This window comes from Chelon labrosus (genome assembly GCF_963514085.1).
Source record: "Chelon labrosus genome assembly, chromosome: 10".
NCBI lineage: Eukaryota > Metazoa > Chordata > Actinopteri > Mugiliformes > Mugilidae > Chelon > Chelon labrosus.
Genome location: NC_140360.1, coordinates 9,948,079 through 9,972,206, shown reverse-complemented (window position 1 = coordinate 9,972,206; position 24,128 = coordinate 9,948,079). Strand labels below are relative to the sequence as shown.

The following is a 24,128-nucleotide window of genomic DNA, read 5'->3' as shown; positions in this document are numbered from 1 at the left end:
TCCATTTTATGTTACCAATTTATTACAGTTCTTAATTCTTATAAAAACACAAATTCCTCCAAGTATGACTGTACGTCTCAACAAAAACAGGTAGTAAGGTTCTGTGTTTGACATTAGCTGGACAAACGAAAATACCGCACAGAGACATTGGATTTCCACTGGGAGAGGAATTAACTGCATCCGGCAGTAAGACTTATTAGAATGCAGGCCGATTGCAGTACAAGTTCACCACCTGCGGTCAATACCCAACACCGAAGGTTCTACTTGCATAATGAATCGACATCTTAAAAAGACATTTCTTGCATTGCAGAATTCCAAATACACTTATATTTCTTTTTTTTCCTTTTAATACTTTTAACATTTCAGTCTTCCAAGTTGCTTTCATCTAAAGTCGCTGAAACTTTAAAGGGCTCATTCTCCTCATCTCTTTCCTCTGAAGACACTATCTGCCCGGTACATTATGATAGATAGAGTATATGTTTTCTTTTTCAACAACACACAACCTATTTCAGGCACTATAGGGTCCATGTGTAGCGGAAAACAAGAGTATTCTGAGTATGCAGCCATGATGCGACTGCGTATTTTCCAAGGAGCACAAACTGATATTAAACATTACAAATAAATGTGCAGCAAGACATAACGGATATACAGTATATATACACACAGTATATATATATATATATATATACTCTATATGGTTTGTAATATAATTCATAATGTGTGGATACAGTAAATCATATAAACAGTACACTGTTTCAGAGTGAGGTCAGGTTTGAGGACAATGCTCTTCCCGCTCAGCCCCGCCCCCAGCCCATCAAATTGCTCTTCACAAAATGCTGATAAGACAATTAAAGGGGGAAAAAAACATGAAAAACCAAATACGTTACAAAGAGTGTGTTAAGACTGAAGAAACGCTGAATTTAAACTTAACGTTTTCTCTGAATAACTCAGCGAGCACTGACGGATTAGGGAGATGCTGCTCTGTGTTGAGGAGAACCTGTAGAACGGGGCTGGTCGTCTGCTGTCTGAGGGCCAGGTGGAGGACGAACGTGGTAGTGTGTCGTTGCTGGTCATGCTTCACTGAGCACCTGTCAAGAGGACAGTGAGTGAGTGAGGAGTCGCAACAGTTTTGAATTACACTCTTGTAGCTATCAATCAAATGTGAAGCTTTAATTTCAACAACTTACCTTTCTTGCAAACTCAGGGAGGACGAACGAAGCTTTGTGAATTTCAGGGTTGTAATATTTAAGGTTCATAGTTTCTATTTCTTCTTTTGACAGCGCTTTCACTGGTTCCTTGAAATTAGTTTCCTAATTAGACAGTAAAAGGGAATCACGCCATTACATTTCAGTCATTTAAAAGCCGGTCGAACAACATTCAGGCGCGTGGTGGGTGAGGAAAAGTGGAGAACGACGAGCACACTCACAGGATTTTTACTGCAGAGCATGAATCCAATTTGGCCACTGGGATACGTTGGGATGGTGGTGTAGGCGTAGTCCACCACAGGGAATAGGGTCTTGCAGAAGGTCCGCATCTCCTTTATCAGATCCAAATGGAGCCACTGAGACTCTCCTGAGAAATTGCGACGAGAACAGAAGGAAGGGCGTGTTAATTCATGTCTAGTTTTTATAGCATAGTTCCAAGGTAAGGTACTGTGACGTAGCTGGATGAATAAGAAGAGTGAAATTACTCCTTTATGTTCACCATGTTTCACAATGTTCGAATAAAAAAAAATGTACTGGGGGAAGTTCTGTTCATTTTTTAGTGGTGCTTAACTAAGGATTCATTCAGAAAATAGTCGATAGATTAATGAAAAAGAAATTATGGACAGATATAAATCAGAATTCTCTTTACTGCCACATTATGTTCACACATATGAGGAATTTGTTGTTGTGGTTAGTACAATGAATATGAATACAAGTCTGGAAAATCAGTACAGTACAAGAAATATACAAAAAAATATACATAGAGAGTAAACTGTACTGTACAATAGTGCAACCCTTTACTAATGAAAAGCTCTACTGAAACATAAACTTACCTTGGGAACAAAGAATACCACCGGTTGTCAGTGCTGTCTTCATCAGTTGATAGTAAGACTCCTTGAACAAACTCTCAGCAGGTCCTGCAAAAAGACCAGAACTCAGAATGGGACTAATTCCCTAACAGATAAAAAAAGAAAAAGAAGCAACCACTTAAACAGTGTCACCTACCAACTGGGTCTGAGGAATCAGTTATAATGATGTCGAAGGCATCCTGGTTCTGCTTCATGAATTCAAAGCCGTCTCCAATATGGAGGGTGAGTTTGGGATTGAAGAACCCTTTGGCCAGCCCTGGGAGGAACTTCTTCGATACGTTGATGACGTCCTACGTTGGAAACAACACATTGACAAAGTGATGAGGAAACGATCATGAGCTCATTAGAGAGGCTACGACCACTGTCCGTGCTGTCGCCCCCACCTCATCGATCTCGCACAGGACCACAGATTCCACCAGAGGATTCTTCACCACTTCCCTTACCACGCCGCCGTCTCCACCGCCGATAATCAGCACCTGGAAAAAAGAGTAACAAGCCTACTGTTTCAGCAAGAGGCATTCAATACATTCAGCTTTAGAAATCTCAACAAGACCGAGCGATACCTTCTTGGGGCAAGGATGACTGCACAGGGGAAGGTTGGCAATCATTTCTTGATAGGAAAACTCATCCCTCTCTGTGCACTGGATCACTCCGTCCAGCACCAACACATTCCCATAGGTTTTACTGAAAAGTGAAGAATGAGGCACATTTGAAAGCTCCTACACTCTGGAGATAAACATGGGTCAAACAGTGATTACATGACTTGAGTGGGTTGCAGATTTCTAGCAAATGATTGCTGCCATTCTTTAAAAAATAAACCACCCAGTGAAAAGGCTGCTGCTGTTATTCTTCGTAATCTGTCATACATTTTATTTATTTTTTTTGCTGCTTTCCCGAGTTATTCCCAGTAATGCCACTATCTCGGCGACACATTTGCCAATATCTAAGGCAAAAACTCACATGTTGAAGAAACGAGATCTGGCTTCAGGGGCTCCCTGCTAGTACACTGTGGCTAATAGCTAGCAACATTAGCTAAGTTGTGGAGCTCAAAGTACTCACCTCTTGAAAACCATAACATCTTGGAATTTTGATTTCTTATGGTAGAGGACCTCCTCCACCTGGAGACTCAAAGCTTGGCCCGGCCACAACGCGCACGACTCCGTAAACCATCCATCTTTAATATGGTCCATGACAGCTGCCAAACAGCTACAAGAACTAACGTGTTTGTGAGTGTGGCAATGTGAGTAAGTTACGACAAAAGCCGTTCTCCGACAGACTAACGTGCTGCCTCGCTCGACGGCGAATGGAGCGCCGCCGACGTAATGACTTCCGTTGCGCGAACCAATGGCGTGGCTGGATGGACCGACGGGGGAGGCGTAGTTTGGTTGACTTGACAACGGCAGCCCCGCCCTCAGAACCGCCCTGCAGGAAGAGCGGAGACGTCCACGTGAAGCCGAAGCACGGTGGCATATCACGGCGATAATTATTAATTAATTAGTTTATTTATTTATTTTTAATCTTATTTCTTTGGCACATTAATTTGAATTATACATTTCATATTTATATATTTATTTATGCATTTATTTATTATTCAAAGTGGTTATTATTTTCATGGGTACCTACTTGTAATTAGAAAAACAAAAGCACCCAGAACCACTGCCAAACACTTGAAGCTAGCCCAAAATTGGCTATGGTTTTATATAGACTTGCTTACCATTTCATTAGGTACACAACGAATGCGTTCTAATAGGCTTGCACTAAAATTAGCTTCATGGAGGTTAATGGTATTTAGCATTAGTTTGAAATAATGATTCAACTGTGTTTTCATTGTGGAGGCTGAGTTTTGTAGTATTACTGAATTTTATTGTATGTATTGTATGTTTCTATATATATTTTTTTCAATATACTTTAGCATAAACTGAATGATATATATAGTATTCTGTATATATAGTCACCAATCACTGCACTAAATCTTAGCTTCATGACTGTTATAATGTTCAGTTTGTGTTGAAACAGCATCAGAAAGGTGGTGATTCTACTAAATGAACATTTAGGGTGGTGTAGTTTGTGGTGCTGTTAAACCGGATCGAATTAAACACTGAAGTGCTTCTGTTAAGTAAAATCTAAAATGGCCATTGGACACGTGAAGGAAACAGTTCCATAAAACCCATGCCGCCGTAGACTGAGGAGAATCGCGCCTCAACACTCCCGACTTTCACACTCGATCTCACACAAGAGCCACAAGGCTGCAATTAAAACATCATCTGGGCCATATAACTAAGGGCATTTAATCAACCCCCGGAATTAATCCAACTTTCTGGGTACTTGTTTATTTTCCGCTACTTCATGCTTCTCCTCTATTACAGAAGGAAATACTGAACTTTCTATTCAACAACATAAAGACACGTCTGAATTGAGATTCGCTGAGGTCAGATCCCATTAGGGTTGTCACTTCTATTTATTTTCTATGAAGTGGAGGTGTTCATACCAGAGTTTCATGTAAAAGATTGTCCCGGGTTTTTTGCCCAAACCGCAATGGTTGTATAACACAGAGCGTTGTATTCAGGGGAGAAAATGATCCAGAAGACAAGCTAACAAGTCCCAACTTGTCAGAGCAAGCCAAGGAGAAATCCCACAAAAGATCTCTTCCACGTCTAATACCTCAATGAAGAAATGCGATCCTATCAGTAGTCATCAAACGATTATCCCCTTCCACCATGGCGGCTCCTGTACTGAGAGAGGCTATTCTGTTCTATTAAAAATTAACCAAACGGTGCCGTTCTCTAAAGAGGCCACCTAGAAATAAGTTGTACTTTGACTAAAATGGCTGTAAAGTTTTGTTGTGATTAATTTCTGTTGCATCATATTTGGTTGAAGCTGAAGTCAAGACTTTTAAGAACCGGTTCAGTAACAATACTGTCAAAAGTTAAAAATCTAATTGTTATTAATGCAGGTGAACTTGGAAACACTGCTGTTGTGTTACTGTAGACCGGGTGCTAGTTGTGTAATATACAGCCAAGAAAAATAAAAGCCAGCCAACAGTGCTGAAGTTTGTGTCAAACTCTCGCGAGGCGTGTCCGTTAAACAGTTAGGGGTTACGCAAGTGGAACCAGTATTAGTCATCAGACTGATAGCTGAGCAGAGCTTTAAAAACACCTGTTAATTCATTCGGATGATTTGATTTCCACGACGCTGTGACATTTTTAGTTGTTGACTCGAAGTCAAGAATTAACCTTTAAGCCAACATTAATGAGCGGCCCCCTTCAGTCAAAGTTCAACCGTTCCTGAACTAATTTGTAACTAAGCTCACTGGAACAAGCAGAGTTAGGTGTCAAAGAGACAAATCCTGTTTAGTGTAACATACAGTTACCTCTACATATGTTTAGGGTTTAACATTTTATAATGATATGTGTTGAAGTGAAGCCTCCCACCTTTAATCTGAGGGTTACAGCTATTTAACATTTAACATGTAGACTCTTTTTAAAGGACAAATAAAATCCTGGAAGTGGATTCCAAGTGTGCTGTGTGTGAAACTGTGGCTGTTAACCCTCAACATACACATCAGCCACAACATTAAAACCACTGACAGGAGAAGTTCATAACATTGACCATCTTGTGATAATTCATAGCTCTGCTGGGAAACTTTTGGACCTGGCATTCATGTGGATTTTACTTAGACATTTACCACCCACCTAGACCAGACCAGGCACCCCCACCCCATAGCAATGACACTCCTTGATGGCAGCAGCTTGTCACAGACACACGCAAAAACGGTTTAGGAACAACTAAAAAAAACATTAAAGCAGCACAAGGTGTTGACCTGGCCTCCAAATTCACTAGATCCCAAACTGATCAAGTATCTGTGGGATGATCCACAGAGGACCCTCCCCTCAACCCATACATTCTGTTCCCAGACACCACAGGACACCCTCAGAAGACCCATGTCCATTCTCTGATGAGTCCCAACTGTTTTGAAGACACAAGGGAGACCTACACAATATTAAGAAGGTGGTCATAATGTTATGCCTCATTGATGTATGTGCAATGCAAGAAAAACAGGCCATGCTTTTGGTGCAAAACCCACACAAATCCATCAGCGACAGCAGAAACGTTGGGAGCGGCCGAATCAGACGGTTTGGTGCATATGTTCTGAGAAAAGGAAGCACACACTGGTGATCTCAGCAACGTGAAGAAGGTCCATAGAAGACAGAAATGGGGGATGATTTCAGGATGCTTTCCATATTTCCATACTTCCACACTTCTCATGATCCAGGCATGTGAAGAACAGTCTCCACGTAAACCATTCATAAACCCCCAGGAATAAAAAGATCATATTAGACTGCCAAAAAAACAGAGGACGGAGAAAGCTTGATCATAATCTGAAGCATACAACATGATATGTAAACTAGGATTTAGATTTAATCTGGAGTTATCCCCAAGAATAAATAATAGGTTTATGATAAGACATTGTTGTGAGGCCCTTTACAAGTCCAGTACTGTAAATGATGAAACCATGCAAGTATGGGATAAAGTCAGATCAAGTGTATTAGTAGAGCACAGTCTGACATAAAAGTGGAAAAAAATAAGCCTGGAAATAGACAAAAAAAATAAATAAAAAATTTGTTCGGTATCGCTGTTAATAGAGTTGGTGCAAAGCGGAACCCAACTGACAGACTGTCGGATATTTTAGGAGCATACGCTGAATGATAAGCAACAGATGTCTGATGAACTGAGAAACTGGGAGAGGCTAGCTGTGCTGGGAGCTGAGGGATCTGCCTGGCTGATAAAATGAGAGCATGTCGGGTATAGAGCGCATTCAGTGATCTATAATGAACATGTAAGGGAGAAAAGTTGTTTCAAAACCAGACGGAAATGGTTAAATCTTTGGCTCTAGTTGGGATAAGGGAGCCTGGATTCTCAATAAGCTGAAGCAGCTGACTGGATTTAGACCTGGAAAAAAACCGGGGTGTCTCAGTAATCTAGTTGGCCGGTGACCGGGATGCAAACAGGAATTTTTGATACGGGGTGAATGGGAGAAAACTCCCTGCAGCCACGATTCATATCTGCTAGAGTCTCCCTTCAACAGTGGTGGTGGTTACAGCAGAATAATAACACAAACGCTTTTGGAATGTGATATTCAGCAATCACACACGGGTGTAACGTCAGTGTTTCCAATTACTTCTGGAAATACAGTGCAAAATCTGGAGTTTCTGTAACCTTTACAGTTCCACAAGTAACAGGCATAACATTATGACCACCTTCCTAAAATAGTGTAGGTTTTCCTTGTGCCTCCAAAACTGTTGTGACTCATCAGAGAATGGACATGGGCCTTCTGAGGGTGTCCTGTGGTGTCTGGCAACAGAATGTATGGGTTGAGGGGAAGGGCCTCTGTGGATCATCCCACAGATACTTGATCAGTTTGGGATCTAGTGAATTTGGAGACCAGGTCAACACCTTGCGCTGTTTTTCATGTTTTTTTTAGTTGTTCGTAAACCGTGTGTGTGCCTGTGTCAGGCTGCATCCTGCTAGGGATGGCTGCTGCCATCAAGGAGTGTCATTGCTATGAGGTGAGGGGGGGTGCCTGGTCTGGTCTAGGTGGGTGCTACATGTCTAAGTAACATCCACACAAATGCCAGGTCCAAGTTTCCCAGCAGAACATGTCACAAGATGGCCAATGTCATTTACTTCTCCTGTCAGTGGTTTTAATGTTGTGGCTGATCGGTGTATGTCACGTTGGAAGAGAACATCCATAATTATTCTCACATATTCAGCAGAGAAGTCACCAAAAAACCCCTTTTAGAGCTATTTTGTGAGTCTGGATGTGCTGGAGGGAATATTAAAAAATAATTAGGCAATGACGACTTTCTTTTTTCCCTCTAAAATCATCTTTAATAAAGAGGTCTGTGTGTGTCCACATATTTACAGGTTAAAGTGTTCCACGAATGAAAAAACAAATACACTTTGGAAATTATTAAATTCAAAAAATACTGAATTTCAGCTGCGTGAATGAAAAAAGGTGGAGCGCCGTCTCTGCAGGATGAAAACGAGACAGAAAACTAGAGGCATCAAAGAGAGTCTATCTTTTGGGCCAGTTATGTCGGAATCCTCTGTAGGGAATAAAAACAGTGACGAGTGGTTACCATACTGGGAAGTTTCAATTTGCAGCAGCAAAGACACCGATAGATACTGAATTAATTTACCTTTCAGATTTTCCAGTCAGGTACGACATACTCCGGTTTCCAGCTCCAACGTTGTTTTTTTGTCCTCTGGGAGTTTTCTGTTGGACAAAAGATTAAAATTCATTAAGCTCATAAAAACTCTGTCTGTACTGTCATATATATTACAACTAAATTAATTCAAGAGCATACCTTTTTCTTGAAATCATGGGATTGTCGGTTCGGATCAAACTGCGCGTTATCCTTTGATTTGGCCCCTGTATTAAGAAAGATTTTTTTTATTTTTAAATTTACAATGACTAAAAACTGAAAGGAAATGAAGCAGCGGTGCATCCAGGGCGATAAAAAGAACGATCAGATATGCATACCAGTGAAGACTTTGAAGTCTGATTGACTGTAGTCGAAGGGCTTGAAGCTGTCTTGTGGAGGCTCCTCCGTCTTCTGGGGCTTCTCTGCAGATTTCATCAGCTTCTTACTTGGTTTGGGTGTCAACTCTCCAGCTTCACTCACAGCCCTCTCCCTTTTCTTTCCTCCATCTTTTGTGGACTCCTGATGAAATGGGTCAGAGGCATTAAATTCCCCGTGACACAAATGAAGGCATGTTGTTAAACTAACAAGATAAACCGCAGAGTCGGACGACTGGTCCTAGCTGTGGGACAAGCTGTAAGCAATCAGACAGTTGTATATTTATGGTTTCTTTTGTATTTTAATGTTCTGGATGTAAAATTTGCACAACTTTACACTGCATAAAAGAACACAAATCACTTCTTTGAAATGTTCTTCAAATTATGTAGGCTACTGTCAAATATATTTAATTTCTCTGTGCTGCATACTAACCTACTCAAGACATTATGATTACACGTTTTTGACATTCTGATGCTGAAGATCGCCTTGTGTCATGTTCTGCAGCATGAAATTGCAGCCTGCAATGTTTGGAGCCGTAAGAAATGTACAAAGAAGACAATCTAATCCTTTAATCTGTAAGTGCAACAGTATGCAACAGTATTCATTTGGAGACCTTTATCTGTAATTATGGCTCCATTCAGACCTCGCATTAACGTTCACCCTGAGCAATTCAATGTGGTCACACCTGTCATCTAAATGCTTTTCTACACGTGTCCCCCGCCGGCGCTTGACTGATCCAGTCTCAGTTTCACGCTCTGTATGCAAATAAACACCAGCAGCTAATATTCTTCTTGTAGGAATACTCTAACAGTAGCTGTCTCTGATGGATTGTTTCCTGATGCTGTATCAGAACCGCGGACAGCGCCGTTTGTTGTATGTGCGTCATGATGTAAGACACATGACACATATTATGGAACACGCTGTAAAGTCTCTCTCACTCATCAAAAGCAAGCACAGGTTAAATACCTTTTTTTTCTCACCTGGCATTCGTGTGGATGTTACTTACATTCTCTGATGAGTTACAACGGTTTTGGAGGCTACACAATATTAGGAAGGTGGTCATAACGTTGTGGCTGATCAGTGTATAAGTGCACAGTAACTTATTACATTTATATCTTTGTACATTTTGACTTCAGCGTTGATTTCTACAGTTTAGTAACCAACCTAAAGGTTCGCAGATGAAGTGGTGGCTTCATACCAGCATCACACGTTACTTGGATGATTTGATCGGATGAAAATGAATCACTTTTTCATGCAACCACTGGTGAAGAAGACACAGCGAACAGAACTGGCGATGGTGCGGTCCAGTCACAGCTGAGGCCTTTCATATTATCAATAACGCATCAGTGCAGTAGGAGCTTTGGAAAGCCACAAAGCTTTCTTTCAAACTATAATTAGACAAGAAAGTTTCACTGCCAAAGAGCAGACTGGAACTGACAGTTAGCCGGAACAGCCAATATTTGCGTGCAGTTGGCAGGCTGACGAGTGTTACTTTCAAGTGCTGCTGCCAGCATTTGTGACTGTGATGCGTGCCACCAGACGCTGCCAGCGCGTTCATACGAAGGCGTCCTTTCAGTGCCTTTAAGTTTTCACTGAAGCAATCGTCACACACACAGGATTGCTATGATACACGCAACTGCCGTGTGAATAATGGCTCAAGCCTCAACACAGTGAAAGGCGGGAGGGGGGGAAGTGGTTCCACCTGCAGGGACAGAAGTGGGAGTTTAAGGGTGGTCACAGCTCTTTCTGTTCTCCCGCACAGTGGACAAAGGATTAAGTACTGAGACTTTTGTATTTTAGTATTTAAGAGCAAACACAATGCAGTGGCAGGAGTGTGTACGACTAACCAAGCAAAACCCCTGAGAGAACTGATCCAACAGGAAGTGGGCTTTTGGGCAGAGACGAGCTATTGTCGCTCCTAAGGGGGAAAGAAAAGCGTTTGATGAGGAGGGGACGTGTCTCTCTCACTCCAGTCTGGGATGCGGAGCAGGCTTCTTCCCCAGGCACATCATGAGACAGATATAAATATTAAAAGGCCACCACTTTGCCAATGCTCCAGACTGGCGGCGGCGCTCCACTCTCGCTTGTGAGTCACCATATTTATGAGCAGAAAACTCCCGCTGCTTCTTAAGAAAATGGGGGGCACTGCAGAGGGTTAAACTGGCTATTAATGTACTATCCTCAATATGCAGAGGCAGGCTTTCGGGTCAACGTACATCATGTCTTTTGTGAAATTTGAAACTTTCCCATCAGGGACGTCAACAGCGACGACGACAGGAGTGCAGAGCCTGTTTGAAGATGGAAAAGAAGAAATGGAAGGAAGGACGAGAGGACAAATGACTCACCGCTGCTTGCTGGCGAACAGTGGCGACGTTCTGCAGAGACTCCTGGTAGCTCTGCTTAGCCTTGTTTCTTTCCTCTGCGCGAATCAACGTTAAGAGATAATTAGGAGCATTACTTTAAAAAGCAGAAAGATTAGAGCTAAATGAACCCCGCTATTACCTGATTCTTTCTTCGCCTGTTCCTTCGCTTCCTGCTTGGCTTTCTTCTTGGCCTCCAGCTCCGTCTGTTGTTGTTCAATACTCTGCAGTTTCCATCTTTTACTGATCTGTCAAGGCGAGAGTGTACAGTTATAAATATCCAAAAAGAAAAAGAGATAGAGAGGCCAATACAAGTTTAAATTGAAATGAATACCTCAAATATTTTTGTAGATGGGTCAAACTTGGCGTTCTTGTTGACGTGCACGTCACTGGAGGGTAAATACTGAAAAGGAGGAAGGTAGATGAACACTGTCGCTCAAGGTAAATTAAATACACCATTAGGGAGGGTTAATCACTAGACATCTCTTACCATCTTGAAAGGGTTTTCAAAAGACTCGATAATACGTCTGGCTTTCATGTGAGCCACAGAGGCCGCCCCTTGATCGTCCTTCGTTTCCAGCTCCTTCAAAGGAGAGCACAGTTCTCACATTATGCACGGCGGTTGAGGACAAATCGGTGCGAGTGAAGTGAACTGAAGGTGAGCTCTACCTGAAACAGAGTGATTTTAGCCGGCGCCTCGAGACCGCTTGTCGCCGTCTGAACGTCGGCATCCATTTTATTTTCATCCTCTGAGAAGAGCACCCCTTGCTTAACTGGCACCTCTGGAAATGTATGCATGCGTTATTAAAAAAGGCCTTAAAATATTCAAGTTGACTGTATAACGCACGACGTACCCAAGGATCAAGCTTACCTTCGGCAGAAAAAGAAGGGAGGTCGCTTTCAGGAACCCTGGATGTATCATGAGGACCAAATAACATGACCTCTGGCTGGAAAATAATACGGCAAAACAAAGTTGCTGTTGTTCCTTCAACGTAAAAAATAAAATTTCATACAGTTTTATCAGATTTTGGCCGACCTTTTTAATGGGTGTGAGTCCTTTCGTCTTTTGTGCTGCAATCTCTGCCTGCATTGCAATATTCGACAACACAAATTTTGCGATTAGTTCACAGAAAAACAAAAAAAAATGTGTGAATTTTTCCACTGCCGTACATCTTTCCTCACCTTAAGGAGGGGCATCTCCCTGGCTTGCTGCACCAACAGATGAAGCTCATTGACATGCTGCCGCACCAGTGGAGGCACGGGGTTACAGCAGGCAATGATGCCCTGAGGCTCTCTGAGCAGGTAAAGACAAAAGATTACGCCGGAGGTTATGCATAATCACACTAAATCCATCTGCACCCAAAGCGGGGATCACCAATTAGCTGCCGAGTGGAAAATTTAATCAACTTACTTGGGAAGCTCCTCTGATATTTTGCACATCATATGAGTGGGAAGGACAAATCTAAGAACACATGTAACATATGTTAAAACATAAAAAGCGTGAAGACTGGGACAAAATCGCACAGGGCAGGAGCTATACATATCTGAACAGCTTGAGCACATTTCCAAGCCAGCCAATCCATCCATTTCCAAAAAGCCTACCCGGTGCTTTCATCTTCCTGCCTGGCCACCTTGTCCCTCCAGGCAAACAGCAGTCTCAAGGCAGTGAGCTGCTGGGTGTTAAAAGACTTTTTCTGCTTCCTCTGCAGCTCCAAATACGACTCCTCTGTGTATATCGGCTTCAAGTATTTCTGTTTGGGAGCAGATCATGACAAATGTCAGAAAATGTAGGAGATTACGATGTGGAAAATTCAAAAATACGAACCGGGGGGAATTAAGAGAAAATGAATACGTCTCTTAAGGTTGATTTTTTTTTAAGTGTCACTTTAATCTTCGTGGTGTATGAGGAGATATTTCACCTTCAGGGAAATGTCTTTGCTCTTATTCCAGACGCTCTGCAGCAGGCCAGGTTGCCCGTGGTTAAAGTCCAACAGCTGTACTCTCACACAGTCGTAGATGTAGAGGAGGTAGTGGGTGTCTGTGCGCGCATACTGCACCATCTCATCTGGCAAGGGGCTGCGAGGAAATATTATGGGACAAATTGGATTTCACCTGCACACTTAGTAATGATTTCAAGATGTTTAAAGAGTAATCTTACGACTTTAAAAAAAAAAAAAAGAGAGATTGATCTGAACTTTAACTGAACCTAAACAAAAACTAGAAATTAAAGTGACAGTTCACCCCAAAATCAAATATACTGCACATGTTTTTCTTATTTCCTTAAGTGCCTTCTTTCCTTTTATTCATCGAGATTTTTGTGCTATAGGTTGCCAAGTTTTGGAAATATCATCTACATGGCTATTTAAAGCTCCCAAAAATACATTTGAGAAGCAGAAATGAAAGAACCCTGTCCCGAAACCCTCATCCTGTTATTCAAGAATATCCATACACCTTGTTGTGAGCCCTTTCATGCAGGATTACTATTTTCTGCACCTGCCAGCTACATCACTGCACATAAAGAAGCATGCTCCGCCCCATGACAAGGCTCATGCTACAGACAAGATATAAACATTGTCTGCATGTGCAGTGAGCATGGACAAACTCTTCATGACTTCACCCACTGTGGTTCCCGGAGAATGCACGCTTTCTACTGCTCAATGATTCAGTTATGCACAGATAAAATACACCAATCAGGCATAATATTATTATTATTATTACTTCCTAATATTGTGTAGGTCTCTCTTGTGCGTCCAAAACAGTTGTGACTCATCAGAGAATGGACATGGGCCTTCTGAGGGTGTCCTGTGGTGTCTGGCAACAGAATGTTGTTAATGGGGGGCGTTTTGGTCCTATGGGTTGAGGGGAGGGGTCTCTGTGGATCATCCCACAGATACTTGATCAGTTTGGGATCTAGCGAATTTGGAACTTTTCATGTTTTTTGAGTTGTTCCTAAACTGTTTTTGTGTGTGTGCCTGTGTCAGGCTGCATCCTGCTGGGGATGGCTGCTGCCATCAAGGAGTGTCATTGCTATGGGGCGGGGGTGCCTGGTCTGGTCTAGGTAGATGCTGCATGTCTAAGTAACGTCCATATGAATGCCAGGTCCAAACTTTTTCTTCAGCAGAACATTGAATTGTCACAAGATGGTCAATGTTGTCAGTGGTTTTAATGTAGTGGCTGACCGGTGTCGTTCCAACAAGAAACTGCTCACAACAAGTCTGATTCTTTCAGGAAAGGAAAAATAAATGTGTGTATTTTGGGGGTGAACTGTCCCTTTAAGCAACATACCAACCTACCGAATTCTCCAGTCAGCCAGCTGGTAACGTTTGTCTGAGTCCACATTACAGAAGTGTTTGAGCAAGTGGTCCAGGGAATGTCTGGCCAGGTTGAGAGCTCGACTCGCCTGATGCGTGTCGAAAAGGTTGACGACATACAAGCCGAAGTCCCTCTGGAGCCACTCGATGTCGGAATCGGCACCGTGAAAAACCTGCGAACGAGAATTGAAGTACATTCGACGTCTCATTCGGTTGATTTGAAAATTAAAAGGCTAGGGACTCGCTATGTGATATTTTTTTGCCATTTGGATCATTTTCACAGATCTTTTAGTTGTTCCAGCCCACGCACCACACATTTTCACAGGTGTCCTACAGTGTGTGAGTCACGGTGGCTCCCACACACACCACAGGGCACCCGCCAACTTCATCAAACATGTTTGAAAAAGCTCGGAGGCAAGACTCAAGTCAGACTTTTATCTTTAAAAACTTAAATTTACAACACGAGTGGAGATTTTCTGCTTCTGGCTGTAAGCGAATATAAATACAATTAAAACCGTATGTTCCCTCGAGGTAATCTGAAGTCCGTTTTCATTACTGTGAATTATTGTATTTGAGAATATGATGCTGCGGTTCAGACAAACAGAAAGGTTTTATTTAGATATCCTCAGTTTAATTTAGAAATCATACCCAAATAATAACCACCTTTCATATGAACTTCTCTTTGTTCACATGAATACTGTATGATCAGTGTGTCAAAGTTAAATCAGGAAGCAGCTCTACAAGATCTAATATGATCTGTAATCTGACTGATGTACGTAACATTCATGTCTGTGAAGACTCTCATAGGCGGTTTAGACTTCTGTGTCCAATTAACGCAGAAGCTACAGTGACAACCCAGACCCTAGCACCGTAGCTGACTTGCACCTCCCCAGAAATGTAACTACACGCAACAGCAAGCTGTGATTGGTCCGCTTTAGTATTTCCGGCTGCTTCTCCAGCTCTGCAATATTCGAATTGATTGTCTTGGACCAATAAAGATGGAACAAGTTGCAGTCACCATTGTTGAAAGTGAAGCAGGAAGTGGAAAGAAAAATTAACGCGCCGACTAGCGTATGGTTGTCGTTTTTATAGAGTGAGCCAGACTGACGAGCGTACCGGCGTTAGCTATGTGCGTAGGTTACGGCGTCTGTGTCCCACAGTACTCTGAATGAGCCTTCAGTCATCCAGGTCATGGTGTAGCCAAAAAACAAAGCTAAAACAATTATTCTTATTGCAGGTGAGTATCTGGTAACAGACCCTAGTCATGGGAGTCTTAGGCAGGCACCACACACAGATGTTCCTAATAATAACAACCTCAACTCCCCTATACTCTATAACCTATACTCATTTTCATTTCCAATTCTAAGGAAGTTGCACTTTACATTGTGTTACAACTATATCTAAAACAAAACAAAATGGAAGTAAAGAAATGTTTAAAATCAGCCACAGATTGTGGGTGTCACCCGCAAATGTAAAATGTAATTAAACACGTCATCTCATCTGCCCTTCGGTCGGACGTTTCACTACCTTGACAATATCCGGGTCGGTGAACGTCTCGTTCAGGATGTACAACTCGCTGCGAAGCTCCAAGGTGTCGATGATGAAGTCCTCCTCTCTGGTGGAGATCTGCATCAGACACGTGAGGCCCAGGAAACTCCTGTAGGAATGGTGCTGCGACGGAGGACAAAGTGTTAACAAACCCATCCTCAGCGTTTCTAAAGAACCAAATAAATCAATTCCTGACACACAATTTCAGGTTACATTAGCCTAGTACCTCAAGGTCCACTGCAAATTCAGATAACTTGCAAAGCTTCTCATTCAGAGCTACCAGATCCTCCAGCGAGTCAATGAAGGACAACCTTGTCTCAGCCATTGGTTTGTACATCTAAAAAGAATAAACAGACAACAGATCAGACGGGGATCTAACCAACGATGACAGGATTGCATCTTATTCTATTCCAACAATATACATGACTATATTACCTGAGGCTCTGGCTTAGACAGAAGCCTTTCTGGTATTGAAAGATGGTCCAGTTCATATTGATATGGGTGAGCAAACCTATGTGGATCAGAATTTAGATGGACAATTAGAAACTGGGAAATACAAAATGTTTATATTCTAAAGGACGAGTCTTACATGTCTTCAACGTGTTCCTGCATTCTTTGCTGGTGAATGAAGTCTGCCAGAGCAGCCGGGACGTCAAGATCTTCAGGTTTCTCTGCACGTATTTGTTTGTTGGTGAAATCTAAAAGAGAGAAAATACGTGCAAGTCAAAATTAAATGTGAGGAAAAATGTATGATGACATGAGAACATTAGAGAAAAGTACAGTATGTCTTACAAGATGGAAGTGGCTTTGTGGCGTTAGGCTTGATGAAGATCTTGGGTGTAAAAGGTGTGTTGCTGTTGTCGACTTTTTCCTTGAATTTCAGCTGAGGCCTGGTGATATTTTTGGCGTGGAGAAGCCGGAAAGTCTCTGAGCGACTGCTAGAGCCGGAACCCTGATCAATAAAAGCGTTTTGTTTTTTTTTACCAAAAGATGTTATGTACAAGTATGAATATTTATTAAGTGATTCATAAAACTTTAAAGTGGTCTCGGAAATTGAATGCCAGGAACAGGAAACAATGCTTCATCTTGAATGCGGCCCAAAACAGAGACGGGGCATCTGCAGCACAAGAGATGAGAGGTTAGTTTGCCAACCTTGCGATTCCAGCTGGAAACGACGATTTTTGGAGGTTGAAACCCTGCGGGCATGACAGGCTGCTGGCTCCGGTTCACCCCATCGGCTTCATCGAGAAGAATACCCTGAAAATCGGAGAAAAACGAGAGCACGGTTGGTTTGCGGCGACTTTGTCCCGAATTGACCTGTTATATTAACACCAATGCCGCAGGTCGTACCGCGCGCTCCAGGATGACGTCGTTTGAGTCGACAACCAAGTCGAACCTCTCCTCCAGCCCCGTCAGCTTGTTCCTGTCTCTCATGTGGGATCTGCAGCCGTGGTGCTGCATTATCTGGCTCATGCTGACACAGAGACGCAATGAAAAGAAAGAGATTTCTATTAAAACAACACATACGCGTGCATGTCTCAGTCAGACTTGCTGTCATTCCTCCAAAATTACTTTTACTGAGTGATGCTGCGGTGTGTAGTTCGGTGCACAAACTGGGGTTGACATGACGTTGCTCGTATCAATCATCTTTCAGCTCTCGAAGTCAAGACACGCCAAAGCAACACTTGACCCAATGCACAAGTTCACATCTAAGATGGCTTTTCATGCACTTGCCACTTCTGTGGCCATCAAGGTAATCAAGTGACAGGTAGAGCAAATATTCACAGAGAGCCTGAAGCCTTTTTACTTAAAAGGAGCAGCAACACGCCGCATAGTACACTCACTGTTAGAGAATAATTTCACTTCCCTATAGATAGTTTGTGTAGTTAATGTTAGATTACTGCTGGGGTCAGTTATCTGTCCTATTTTCTCTCTGAGGAACATGCCAAGGCCATGGTCCCTCTTTGGCGTCTTCAATCTCACTCTCTGGCTGTCTACAGACACAGCTGTAGAGTTAGATGATAACGCCCTACGTCACTGGATGACACTTTGTATTTCCTAGCTGGTGTGAATCCTTATCTTCATGTTTATGTACTATAGCCAATTGGATGTTAACACATCTCCCCTTTGCTGCCTCGGCCCACCTTTCTAGTATAAGAATCTGAGCTTTACTGTTTGACCCTTAGAACTGAGGTGGACTTATGCACTTATGTTGTGATGATGAATCTTCTGTTCTCCTCGATCGAGCCTAAATAAACTCCTTCAGCATAAGACATACAGGACTTTGGTACTTCTTCTTCATCGGCATCACCACAAATTCCTCCCTAACACTCACCAGTGTAAGAGCTTATCTCCTTGACTTTCACAGAACTCCTGGAAGCCCGGGAAGCTTCTGTAGAAATCATACTCATCCCCGGGCTGAGGTAAGCCGGCAGATGCTTTGGTGGCTGATAACACAGCACCAAGTCCATACTGCAGGGGAGAGACAGGCTGTTAGTTAGTACTTTAAAAAGAAAAAAAAATACTTTCAGCAGAATCAAGTGGAGTAAATATAAAGTTAAGCGAGATAAAACACTGTTATCCAACCCTGGATGTATTTATTGTTTATTTATTGTGTTTGTAGGCCAGTTTATTAGGTACACTAGTGAAAACAAATGTAAAATGAGTGTGGCATTCAGTATTAGTTTAAAAAAACTGAGAAGGCTGTTGATTCAGCTGCGTTTTTATTTTGCAGGCTGTGGTCTGCAGCACCACTGAATTGCATGGTTCTGTACTAGCACATGTTCCTATTATTTTGACAGCCTTACTGTCCAGCTTCACAGGACCACAAACGTCATCCTCCAAAATGAGCATCCAGTTGAATCACCACCTTTTTAATGCCCTTTCAACATTACAGCAATCGCGAAAGGAGATTTAGTGCAGGACTATTATATTAGAATTAATTCATTTTTACTAGTGCACCCAATAAACTGTCTAGTATAGTTTTATCTTGTAAGATATTGATATTTATCTAGCATGTCACTAATTTAATTCTAGCAATTTATCTTGCACAAAAAAATGTGCTGGTGACAGCCTCTAAAATGCCTATATTTGGTTGAGATTTATTATTTTATTAAGTAAGTTAAACAGCTTATAGTCAAATTCTCTATTCTACAGGTACTTGAAGCTAAAAACATTTAAGCTAACTACCAGCTAGCTCCATTCTCGTAATATCTCCAAATATTTTGACAAATACCTTAATTAAATAAACTTTAAATTAGGTGTTTCTTATCAGGTAACTGTCTTATAATTGGACTAAGTCACAGCTCGTAGCCAACACACTCCTTCCCCCACGTTGCTCCCCTGATAGCTAGCCTGAGCTCTGTGTATATCCTGTGTAGTTCACTTACTTTAACGAAGGAGTCCACGTCTTTAAAGCCGGGACACAGCTCACTTTTGTCCTCCTCGTTTGCGTCTGAATGTCCCTCTTGGACGCCACTCTTCGTGGAATCTTTACTCTTTGAGGGTTTCATGGTTTAGTTCGTGGCTGTGTACATGTGTGCCACAGGAAACTGACCCTCTCCTCAGTGTTTTCTTCTGAGCCGCTGATGAGAATCGCAGAGAGCGACAGCGCCCCCTCATGGTGCGGAGTGGACTAGCTGTTTAGGAAGGTACTGCATTTATAATGGAAACATTTCTACACGTGTGAAATATTAACCTAGAATTTGTGTATCTTCATATAGTTTGATCTGGAAATTATGATTTGACGTATTTTTTTTTTGTTTATTTTAAATGTTGACAACTACCACTAAAGCAGAAATCTGAATAAACACCAGTCTGCCATTTTTAGCACCGCACGGCCAGGGTATTTGTCGTCAATGTCCCCATTTCACTGCGGCCACACTGCAGATGCAGCCTTATCTCCCATGAACTGCCTCACCCCTTCAGCCTGAGCACTGATGCACCAAAATGTTGGTACCATGAGGGGGCAGTATTGACATTTGCAGGAAGTACTCAAACAGCATCTGCTGCATTGAGGCAAGTAACACACACTAACCATTCCTTAGCCAGTATCTCTATTAGGGCTATTTAAACCATACCTGAATGTAAAGCATCGAGCACTTAAGAGCTACATGCGTGGCAATTGTGTCTACACTGATCATAGATAAATACCTTTTCTTTTCAGTCTTCTGCTGCAAAAAGAAGTTATAGTACCTGCTGTGCTGTGATTCAGTGGTCAATAGCATGTGAAGAGCCATGGTCAGAGTATTGACACACCAGCTCATTATGGATGATCTGTGGTGTGTAGGAAGAAACCTCTTCTTTCTTCACTTCCCCTTCGTATTGATCTCTTCACAGGGTCCTCTCCTTCTTATTATCTTAAAAGCATCTCTGCAACACTGACTCAATCAATATTTCACAGTATCTTTCCATGTCATTCTGTTGTTTTTCGAGGAAGGTATCTAAACTTCATAAGACACACGCTCCAGTAATCCAAGGAAAGGAATCAGTATTCTTTGCAAAAAGCTACAGCCCAAAGCCGGCAGCTTGATGTCTCAGTTTCCGATTGTGTACTTTATGTTATTTTAGATATCAGTCATGATAATCCTTGTAAAAATAAAATCAGTATATGCAGCAAAAACCTTTATGCATGTGTCCTTTATCCGCGGAACAGGACATTACTGCTGCCATTTACTACCATTTATATGCCTTTTCATAATGTTATGCATTTTACAGCTTTGATGGTGCCCCCAGGCACTGCTCAAATTCTTCCTGCAGTAAAAGACACTAAAACTGCTGATGCCGAAAATGACACCATCCCACACATAATTCAAAAAAAGAAAAAGAAACAAAAAATCCGAGAGCAAATCCTCAGTGAATTGTTTTTATTAACTCCCTCATTTAGAAAACACGAATGCACCAAACGATATCATACATGCACAGGTTCAGCGTATCAAGATCAGATCTGATGACTTTTCAATGTGAAAACATTACTGCCACGATCTCACGGAGATCACCCGGACACTGAAAATACTGAGGAGTCGCAACAGAAAGGCCAAGCATTGTCACCCAGAGCTCTAATTATCAGTCTTTTGCAAATTTAAGGACGCTTATTCCTGGTCAATTTTTCTGAAAAGTGTAAAGCTGTATTGGTATAAAAAGACAAAAAGTAGATAGTGCGACGTGGATTATCCACCATGCACTGGCCCGACTACCTTGTAACAGGTAGTGTTTGTGTCACTGAACCAAAAGGCAGAGTGTGGCAGCAGCTGCTAAGAAACGTTACTCTCTCTGCTCATGTATTTTTCAGATTCTGGGTTGGACGGAGAATTACAATTGGAAGTGGGACGCTACAGCTTGTTCCTCCCGGTTGGGGGGCTGTAGCTTCAAATCACAAACAAAATACATACAGCATACTGCATGAAGGCATGAGAGATCTCAGTGCACCTGCTCTTAATTGTTAGTTTCAAACAACACTTGACCTTTGTGCAGAAGGAGAACAAAAGAACAATAAGGAACCATATCAAACATTAAAAAAGAGGAAACCAAAATGCAAACATCTCCACAGTACTGATACGATACAAAACAAAGAGGTTGGCAATGCTTCTAAGTACCCAAGACAGGAATTTCGTCATGTAATGTCAATTTTTTTTTCCTCTCTCAGTTCATATAATAAATAAATAAATCAGCCAGAAAGATGCAGTTCTCCGTGTAAACATCCGTTAACAATGACATTCTGTGGTGAGAGAATGACTACAGATTAACCGCACATACAATAAAACCACAGAAACAACATAACAGGATTCAAAGACGGCGTTCAGGTAGTTAACACTTATCGTGGGACGAGGGGGGTGAAAACCGTTTGTCTTCACGTTTAATGTGAGCTCTGTTCGGCGAGGTGCACCTGAAACGGCCTTGGATTCTGCAGCTTTTCTTCGCCCCACTTGTTCCTTTGCTCTGGCGGTCCATGGTAATTTGAGAAAAAATAATAATAAAAAAAAAAACACAAAAGAAATTGTAACACTGCAACTCGTTTTTTTTTTTTCTTTTTTCATGTACCTCCTATATTGACCTTGCATTATTCTACTTGAATGTCCTCCATGCCTCAGTTGCCCAAAACCTTGGTCCATGGTTAAATACAAGAAATGAGTTTAAACCATATTTTCTCCAAAAAAGCGGAACGGTATCCTTGAAACCAATTGTCCATGGCATCGCAGGCCGAAGAATTAACAACACACAATCCGGCTCTCACACACACACATCCTTCCTGGTGTCATCGTGATGGGATTGTCCTGATTTAGTCGTCCCTAAATCCTGATATATTAGTCTTGCGTGGGTGATTAGTACCATTACTCGTTTGCCCTTTCCCACTGAAACCCTTCGGGCTAGCTCTAATTTATAAAGATCTTTTAATGTCTGCTAAATCACGGCACATATCAGACGCTCCATTCATCACGTCAGACTGTTAAATAGACCCCTGTGTTCGGTGCCGACACGTATCTGATCTATCCCCTCCTGCCGTTTCAGAGCCGTTGAATGACGGAGTGAAGCAGGTCTGAATACCTGAGCAGCGGGGTTTCGCTCTAACGCATAAATAAACAATGACAACACATGAAAACCACACAAAAAACAAAAAGCCAATATGACTGACAACAAAGGACAGATTCACAGAGTATTAAAACACAGCTGACGATACATTTAGCCAAACAATGTCTAAGCTGGTGGCTGGGTTTCAATGATCAGACTGGCACAGTTGGCAGCACTTTAAACCTCTTGTCCCGACTGCGATGGCTGATAATGCGCGCTGATTGGCACTGGCTGTGTGCAGCGCAGATGGATGCAGACTAGGGTTGGAAGTAATGATTATTTCTCTATTGACGAATCAGTCAGTTGCATTTACTATTAATCGCTCAGTTCCCGAAATGTCAGAAAACAAGAGAAAAATGGCCATCGCCGTGTCCGAGAGCACGAGGTGATATTTCCCGATTGATTATTTTGCCCGACCAAGTGTCCGACACTGAAAGATATCGAATGTGACATTTTACAATATACCACGGACACTGAAGTCTGGATTCTGATTGGCTGGCAGGTGTCCCTTTGTGTTTGGTAGCCTGACACTTTATCCTTGCAGAAGGACTCAAGGTCCACTTGCTAGACTTTCTGGAGCTTTCAACTGAAACTCAATAGTTAAACGTGAAGTGAAGATTGTGAAAGTGCACGGGAAACAAATGCAGCTAAAAGTTCCCAAACAAACCAGATTATTCTGTTGTTTCTTTGGACTTTGCGAAGTAATTATCAAAGGAATATTCAAGAAATCCAATGTTTGCATTCTCACACTTGAAACGAGAGATGCATGCTCGTGCGTCTACTACGGAGCCAGTGCCAGTTTACGCCGAGAAAAACTATTTCCTACAGCCGCGTTCAGCCAGTCACAAGGGCGAAGGGGGCGAGACGCAATAAGTTTTCCCAACGTGGGGGCAAACGGGCACGCGTTTATTCAGTCTTTCACCGAAGGCATTTGCAGGATTTCACACGGTTGTAAACGCGCAGATGTCTAGCGAACGAATTAACTTCGAGAGAGAGAGAGAGAAGGAAAAGTTCAAATCCAGCTTACTTTCTCACCTCCACGCGCCTGTAAAATCTAGGTGTGAAGTGAGTGTGAAGTGAACGCTGGGTCGTCAGTTTCGGATAATTAGAGAAATAGGAAGGGGTGTGGCGTGTGCGGTAAACGGATGCTAGATATGTGTAGGTTAAAAATAAATAAGTAAATAAAATAAATAAAAAAGAGCTCCATGTGAATTTTCACCGGCGTTCGTGCTAAGCTACGCTAACCGTCTCCTAGCTCTCGCTCTGTAGTTAACCTCAGAGCGTCACCGGAGCTTTTCATTTGCTTGAATTTTAGAATTAGAAAGGATCTGAATGGTGCAACAGCCTGATAATTAGACTGAATAATATCTCGGTTCACCTCGTCCTCTGGAAGGTCTGTCAACTCTCGGCCCAGAGTTGTCAAATGTACCATTTCCTATGATCAACTGTTTACTGCCTAGCAACCCAAGCAACATAAATTCTAAATATAGGAAGTGCTGAGTATAAAAAAAGAGAAATGTAACTGAATGATTTCTTATTTAGATTCCGCGATTACGCCCTTGGAGGCAAATAAGTTGTAATTAAATGTGCACCTCAGTGGGTTTTACCTTTTGAATACAGAGAAGCAACGAATTCTCAGCAGGAGCTGGTGGCAAAAGAGTATTTGGCATTTTCTTCCCTAGACGTA

At 42.1% G+C, this 24,128-nt stretch overlaps 2 protein-coding genes across 2 annotated transcripts; both read right to left on the bottom strand.

The window, feature by feature from the left end:
* Nucleotides 1–3,321, bottom strand: srm (spermidine synthase). The gene is made up of 8 exons (XM_084553252.1): nucleotides 3,134–3,321; nucleotides 2,638–2,758; nucleotides 2,458–2,550; nucleotides 2,211–2,364; nucleotides 2,039–2,122; nucleotides 1,427–1,572; nucleotides 1,188–1,310; nucleotides 1–1,088 (listed from the first exon to the last, which is right to left on the bottom strand). The coding sequence occupies exons 1-8, from the start codon at nucleotides 3,262–3,264 to the stop codon at nucleotides 1,071–1,073; spliced, it is 870 nt and encodes a 289-aa protein (XP_084409378.1). The 5' UTR covers nucleotides 3,265–3,321; the 3' UTR covers nucleotides 1–1,070.
* A 4,625-nt stretch (nucleotides 3,322–7,946) lies between these two features.
* Nucleotides 7,947–21,195, bottom strand: exosc10 (exosome component 10). Its single transcript, XM_084553251.1, has 25 exons — nucleotides 19,264–21,195; nucleotides 18,210–18,346; nucleotides 17,225–17,348; nucleotides 17,027–17,131; nucleotides 16,667–16,826; nucleotides 16,464–16,572; nucleotides 16,310–16,385; nucleotides 16,101–16,211; nucleotides 15,854–15,997; nucleotides 14,309–14,499; nucleotides 12,935–13,091; nucleotides 12,618–12,766; nucleotides 12,427–12,477; nucleotides 12,198–12,309; nucleotides 12,052–12,099; nucleotides 11,887–11,962; nucleotides 11,685–11,797; nucleotides 11,506–11,598; nucleotides 11,350–11,418; nucleotides 11,158–11,263; nucleotides 11,001–11,074; nucleotides 8,619–8,799; nucleotides 8,443–8,507; nucleotides 8,275–8,351; nucleotides 7,947–8,181 (listed from the first exon to the last, which is right to left on the bottom strand). Exons 1-25 carry the CDS (start codon nucleotides 19,384–19,386, stop codon nucleotides 8,151–8,153), a joined length of 2,682 nt encoding a protein of 893 aa, XP_084409377.1. The 5' UTR covers nucleotides 19,387–21,195; the 3' UTR covers nucleotides 7,947–8,150.
* Between the last annotated feature and the right edge of the window lie 2,933 nt (nucleotides 21,196–24,128).

Bases quoted from the DNA above. Each gene is read 5' to 3' on its own strand.
- srm (XM_084553252.1), bottom strand. From the start codon at position 3,264: ATGGACCATATTAAAGATGGATGGTTTACGGAGTCGTGCGCGTTGTGG. The intron at 2,759-3,133 runs GTGAGTACTTTG...TTCACTTTTCAG, and splicing joins GATGTTATGGTTTTCAAGAG to TAAAACCTATGGGAATGTGT. The intron at 2,365-2,457 runs GTGGGGGCGACA...TTTCCAACGTAG, and splicing joins TCCTGTGCGAGATCGATGAG to GACGTCATCAACGTATCGAA.
- exosc10 (XM_084553251.1), bottom strand. From the start codon at position 19,386: ATGAAACCCTCAAAGAGTAAAGATTCCACGAAGAGTGGCGTCCAAGAG. The intron at 16,827-17,026 runs GTTGGCAAACTA...TTTATTGATCAG, and splicing joins TTTCCAGCTGGAATCGCAAG to GGTTCCGGCTCTAGCAGTCG. The intron at 11,264-11,349 runs GTATTCATTTCA...TCGCCTTGACAG, and splicing joins CATCTACAAAAATATTTGAG to ATCAGTAAAAGATGGAAACT.